Source organism: Lactuca serriola, chromosome 7 (assembly GCF_051521515.1).
Source record: "Lactuca serriola cultivar US96UC23 chromosome 7, Lser_US96UC23_V15, whole genome shotgun sequence".
NCBI lineage: Eukaryota > Viridiplantae > Streptophyta > Magnoliopsida > Asterales > Asteraceae > Lactuca > Lactuca serriola.
Window position 1 is genome coordinate 85,893,152 of NC_136414.1, and position 6,000 is coordinate 85,899,151.

General features: G+C 40.5%; 1 protein-coding gene across 1 annotated transcript; it reads right to left on the reverse strand.

Moving 5' to 3' along the window:
- Nucleotides 1–5,072: 5,072 nt before the first annotated feature.
- On the reverse strand, nt 5,073–5,602 carry LOC145063221 (mitochondrial import receptor subunit TOM7-1-like). Its single transcript, XM_079010813.1, has one exon. It carries the CDS (start codon nt 5,542–5,544, stop codon nt 5,326–5,328), a length of 219 nt encoding a protein of 72 aa, XP_078866939.1. The 5' UTR covers nt 5,545–5,602; the 3' UTR covers nt 5,073–5,325.
- Between the last annotated feature and the right edge of the window lie 398 nt (nt 5,603–6,000).

Below are 6,000 nucleotides of genomic sequence, written 5' to 3' on the forward strand. Positions count from 1 at the left end.
CATAAGCCTGCCCCTAGCTTAATAAAGCTCGGATCTTTGGACTCTCAAGGCCTCCTATAGTCCAGATCTAAGGTTCTAACCTCAAACCATGCTCAAATAACGCAAGGACACAAGATGATTGTAAGAAAGCCCTAAAAACTCCCAAAAATGAGATCTAACGAAATATGCGGCCAATGTGAGAGCTTTTTACCTCTAAACCGATGCTAATGATAGAAGAACACTGGATCCACAGCCTCTCCTAGATAAGATCCACAACGCTCCTCAAATCTTCCTTCAAAAAGCACAAGAACGATCAATTTGGTCTCTCTCTCTCTCTCTCTCTCTACACAATGAATGGGCAGGTTTAGGGTTTCTCTCTGTGAAGTGTGGCCGCATAAGGAGGCTATAAGTGCCTTTAAATAGGTCCCAACCCCAGGGATTTAGGGTTTCTCAATCCAGCGCCTACTCGGCGAGTCGCATCTCGGACTCGTCGAGTAGATCATTAAATCCACGTGGCCATTCGTGATACGACTCAACGAGTCATAACACCAACTCGTCGAGTCACTCTATAAACTTTAAAAATAAATAATCAAAATGATGTACATGGGATTACAAATGTTACAATTCTCCCCCACTAGAATTAGACTTCTCCCTCGAAGTCATGCTCCGCAAATAATTCTGGATGCTGCTCCCGCATCTGTGACTCCGGCTCCCAAGTAAACTCGGACCCCCTCCGATGTTGCCACTGGACTTGGACCAGGGGCACTTCCTTGTTCCTCAGAACTTTCACCTTTCGATCCAAAATCGCGATCGGCCTTTCAATATAATTCAGGTACGCATCCACCTAAATATCCTCTAGCGGTACTACTGCCATCTCATTGGTCACGTACTTCCTCAACCGGGACACGTAGAAGGTGTTGTGGATCTGACTCAACTCTGCAGGTAGCTCTGACTGGTATGCTACCCTGCCTACTCTGGCGGTCACTCTAAAAGGACCGATGTACCGGGGTCTCAGCTTTCCCCATTTCCTGAATTAGATCACCCCCTTCCAAGGGGATACCTTCAGGAGTACAAAGTATCCGACCTGAAACTCTAGCTCGGATCGTCGCCTGTCCGCATAACTCTTCTAGCGACTCTATGTCGTCAGTAGCCTTTGTCAGACTTGTTGAATCTGCTCAGTTGTCTTCAGCACTATCTCGGTGTCACCCATCATTCTCTATCCCACCTATCCCAAGCAAATGGGAGTCCGACACCTCCTCCCGTAAAGAAGCTCATATGGAGGCATACTAATACTCGAATGGTGGTTGTTGTTGTAAGAAAGCTCAGCCAGTGGTATGTAGGTGTCCCAACTTCCTCCGAAGTCCATGACACATGCACACAGCATGTTCTTAAGTGTCTGTATCGTACGCTCACTCTGCTCATCTGTCTGCGGGTGGTACGCAGTGCTGAATGTAGGTGCGTGCCCAACTCCTCATGAAATTTCTTCCAAAACCTGGAAGTAAATCGCACGTCTCGATCCGACACTATTGAGATTGGCACTCCGTGTCGTGCTACCACCTCTCTCACATAAATCTCAGCCAATCTCACATATTCGAGGACTCATGACTTTCCGAGGGCGGATTTGGGTGCCCTATACGGGCGGAGCTCGAGATATACTGATGGAGGAGGCACATAGATCGAGATTCTCGATCCATCTTGGGGCCACTAAGATGTATTTGGCCCTAAAGTGAGATTACTGGTGGCCCTGTATGGAGATGGATGTTGCGTGGGTAGTTGAGAGGTACTTGACCTGCCGCGGGTCAAGGCAGAGCACCAACAACCGCATGGTCCGTTGTAACCTTTAGAGATTCCCCAGTGGAAGTGGGAGTAGATTACCATGGATTTTATCACCAAACTATCGAGAACGGCGTGTGGTGTTGACGCGATTTGGGTGATTGTGGATCGACCGACCCAAATCCGCCCTCGGAAAGTCATAAGTCCTCGAATATCCGTCACAAACTCTGAAACCTGTCTAATCACCCGCTCCCTCTTGCGATTCTCCAGTCTCACGGCCTTCGCCTGGGCCTCTCGGATGGTATCCAAAACTGGAGTCATCACTGTCATCCTCATACACATGTCCCGAATCAGGGCACTCTCTGCTCAACGGCTCAGGGCGTCGGCTACCATGTTAGCCTTGCCCGGATGATACAGGATCTCACAGTCATAGTCTTTCACCACATCCAACCACCTCCTCTAACGCATATTCAGATTGGGCTGATCCATGAGATACTTCAGGCTCTTGTGGTCCGTGTATATGGTACACCGAACCCTATATAAATAGTGGCGCCAGATCTTGAGGGCGAACACCACCGCCCCCAACTCAAGATCGTGGGTGGGATACCTCGTCTTATGAGGCTTCAACTGCCTCGATGCGTATGTTATCACGTGCTCTCTCTGCATTAGCACCGCACCCAACCCAGATATAGATGCATCACAGTAAACCACAAAGTCCTTCATTCCCTCAGGAAGGGCTAACATCGGGGCTTCGCACAATCGCTGGCAAAGAGTCTCAAATGAGGTCTGCTACTCGGGACCCCAAGTAAAAGCAACGCCCTTCCGGGTCAACCTGGTGAGGGGGACGACAATCTTGGAGAAATCCCTGATAAATCTCCGATAGTAGCCGGCCAACCCTAGAAAACTCCTGATCTCGGTGGGGGATCTTGGTACTTCCCATCTAATAAATGCCTGAATCTTGGCCGAATCGACCAAAATCCCATTCTGATTAACGAGGTGTCCCAGGAATTGGACCTCTCGTAACCAGAAATCACACTTGAAGAATTTGGCATAAAACCTCTCCACTCTCAATACCCTAAGAATCTCTCTCAAATGCTAATCATGTTGCTCTCTGGATCTCGAGTACACCAAAATATCATCTATGAACACGATCACCGATCGATCCAAAATAGGCATACACACCCGGTTCATGAGATCCATGAATGTTGTCGGTGCGTTGGAGAGCCCAAAAGGCATCACCATGAACTCGTAATGCCCATAACGACTCCTAAAGGTCGTCTTATGGATATCCTCCTCGCGGACCCTCGTCTGATGATATCCAGACCTCAAGTCGATCTTGGAAAACCAAGACGCGCCATGTAACTGATCGAACAAATCGTCGATCCTCGGTAGCGGATAACGGTTCTTGACCGTCAGTTTGTTCAACTCTCGGTAATCAATACACATCCGGTGTGAACTATCCTTTTTCTTGACAAACCAAAACAAAAACAACCGAAGACCGATAAGCAGCCAACACTCATTAAGGGAACCATGGGCAAAAATGTGAAGAGCCCAATATATGCAAGATACCCTCAGTTGAAGATTTAACCGGTTGTTTAAAATCAATCAATTTTTGGAAGTGAAAAACAAAGTTTTTTTTATTGCTTTGGGATTGTAAAACATTTATTTATTTGTTTATTTATTTACTATTTAATTTTTTTTTTTTACTAAAAATAGCATTTTATAGCATCTTACTTTACAGAAAAATAGTTTTTTTATTGCAACCTACTATAAAAAACATTCTACTTCATTTTATGACTGTTCTTGGACTATAAAACACAGTTCTTTTTTCATGTGCAAACACCATGAACAATTACTTTTGGACTATTGACAGACCTTGAATAATCGGGATTTCTATCAGGTAGATACTTTTTTTATTACTCCTTTAAATTCATGGTTTTACTTTATTTTTTTAATTACTCCTTTAAATTCATGGTTTTATTACTCCTTTGAAATCATATTTTTACAGATAAATTCTTAGTTGAAGAGTACAAGGAAAATATGGAGCTGATAAAGATCAAAATTATAAAGTTCCCAAAAATCAAGAAGACGTGTCATGGCAACTCCATTTTCACGTCGCGGCCAATCCTCTTACTTTGAACATAATGCAAAAATGCGATGATACACGCACGACAATACTAAATTTGTGAGCGGACGAGAAGGATTTCTAGAATCCTACAAATAAACGACCTCCTCATTGATATCCAATATGTTGCATTGTAGGATTTCTAGAATCCTACAAATAAATGACAAATTTTAGAGATCATAAACATATTCAAAATTAAACAACATCATTGAAGTATTTGAAGATCAAAACGTGTAATCAACATTTAATCATTCAATTTCTTTGTTATCATATATAGGAATTCCTTTATGATTATTTTTTGTTTCTTATCTATGATTAAGGGCTAATACCCTTTTACTATCGTGCACATTCCTGTTGCCAAAATGTATTATCATTTTTAAGGTTTATTAATTTTCAAAGTTATTTTACGGTGTACCGTGTAATACACGGGTTATAACCTAGTTGGGTAATAACAAGAATAGAGACATTTATTGTTTAACCAAACGATTAAATCTTTGAAAGGACATGGCCATAAGAAACACCCAAAAATCTTGCTAATTGCAGGCATATATTGTTGGATATCATGACTACAAATGGTTTATAGATAGCATGACTAGAAAAAAAGATTTTGTTGAGATATTTCACACCAACAAAAACTTAAGATTATGTTGCGAATGTTTGGGTTTGTTTACATTAACGATTTCACAAATATAACGGTTTAAAATTAATTGTGAAAGTCGGATCACTTTGAAATAGATGATTAGCCTTTAACTAATCCAGTTTTCTTTATTCCAATTTTTTTCACATTTTCGCTAAAGATGACTTCAAGTTCATTGAAATACAGACAAGAACCACAATTCTATTTCTTCTCCACAAGCCACTTTCATAGAAAAAGCTCATGTGGGAATCAAACTTAAATTATGATCCTACACGAATTCTTACTACTATTTGAAATAAAGATTACTTTGAAATCAGAACCCCAAAAAATTAACGAAAATGTGGATGCTAATGGCGAACATCAAATTACACATAAAGAACCAAAAAGTGTTCGATCTTTATCTACTAGAGGCATATATGCATATATTCATAGATAATAAGCACATAATATGTACATGTGTATGTGCACCTTACATAATCAAACACAAAGCCAAACCAAACAAAGGAAGCAGCTATCTAAGATTTCATAAACAAAAAAAACCCCAATTTCTTTCGCACATAACAAAATCAAGAAATCCATTTGTATGTAAATATAGTTAATATACTTGATATCAATAAAGATAGATGCATCACAAAATCCCTAAATTTTATTACTTCATGAGACAAGCAGGTAACTGGAAGAACCCATCAGAAGGATGCGAAAAAACAGAAAAATATAAACCCTAACTCGCGGGAACAGTCGATATTTCAACATAGAGTAAATTGATTCGTTTCAGGATTCAAGTCGACGAATACCGAAGGATTATTACCGATCAAACGGGGCTGAGAAGCTGAGAAATTGAGGGTTTAGGCTCGGAGTTCATACCGATGATGATAACCAAAGGAATGAATCCGTAGTGCGTGATGACTTTAGCCTTCTTCATGGTCCATGTGCTCCATTCCTTCAAGAGCTTTGATGGTGAATTATCAGGTGATGGCTTTGATCCTTTGCTTGATTTCCCTTTCGCCTTCAGAGCCACCTTCGACGACATTGTTTTTCCCTTTCTCTGCAAAATGGACGATGGTGTTTACAGTTTAGAAAAGAGGGTGCCCTAGGCCTAAATATACTTGGGTTTAATAAGTAGGTAAGTTGTGTTGCCAGCCCAATAGATTGGCAAACGAAATTGACTAATTCTACCATAAACAAAGAGATTATATATATATATATATATATATATATATATATATATATATATATATATATATATATATATATATATATATAAAGCATCTTTAGTCAAACGCTGAATTTTAAGTCGTCCAAACCATAATTTATGTACAATATTTTGATGCATCGAAAACTTATCTGGTCAACCATTCATAAATCTAATTAATTCCCAAAAAAAATCTACGATGAACCACATTTTACCAAAAATATAGGAAATGAATTGGTGAAAGTTGACCGAGTATTCCGTCGTTGTGGTCAAATTTAGTCTCATATTAAATGC

Coding starts and splice junctions, on each gene's coding strand:
- LOC145063221 (XM_079010813.1), bottom strand. CDS start 5,544: ATGTCGTCGAAGGTGGCTCTGAAGGCGAAAGGGAAATCAAGCAAAGGA.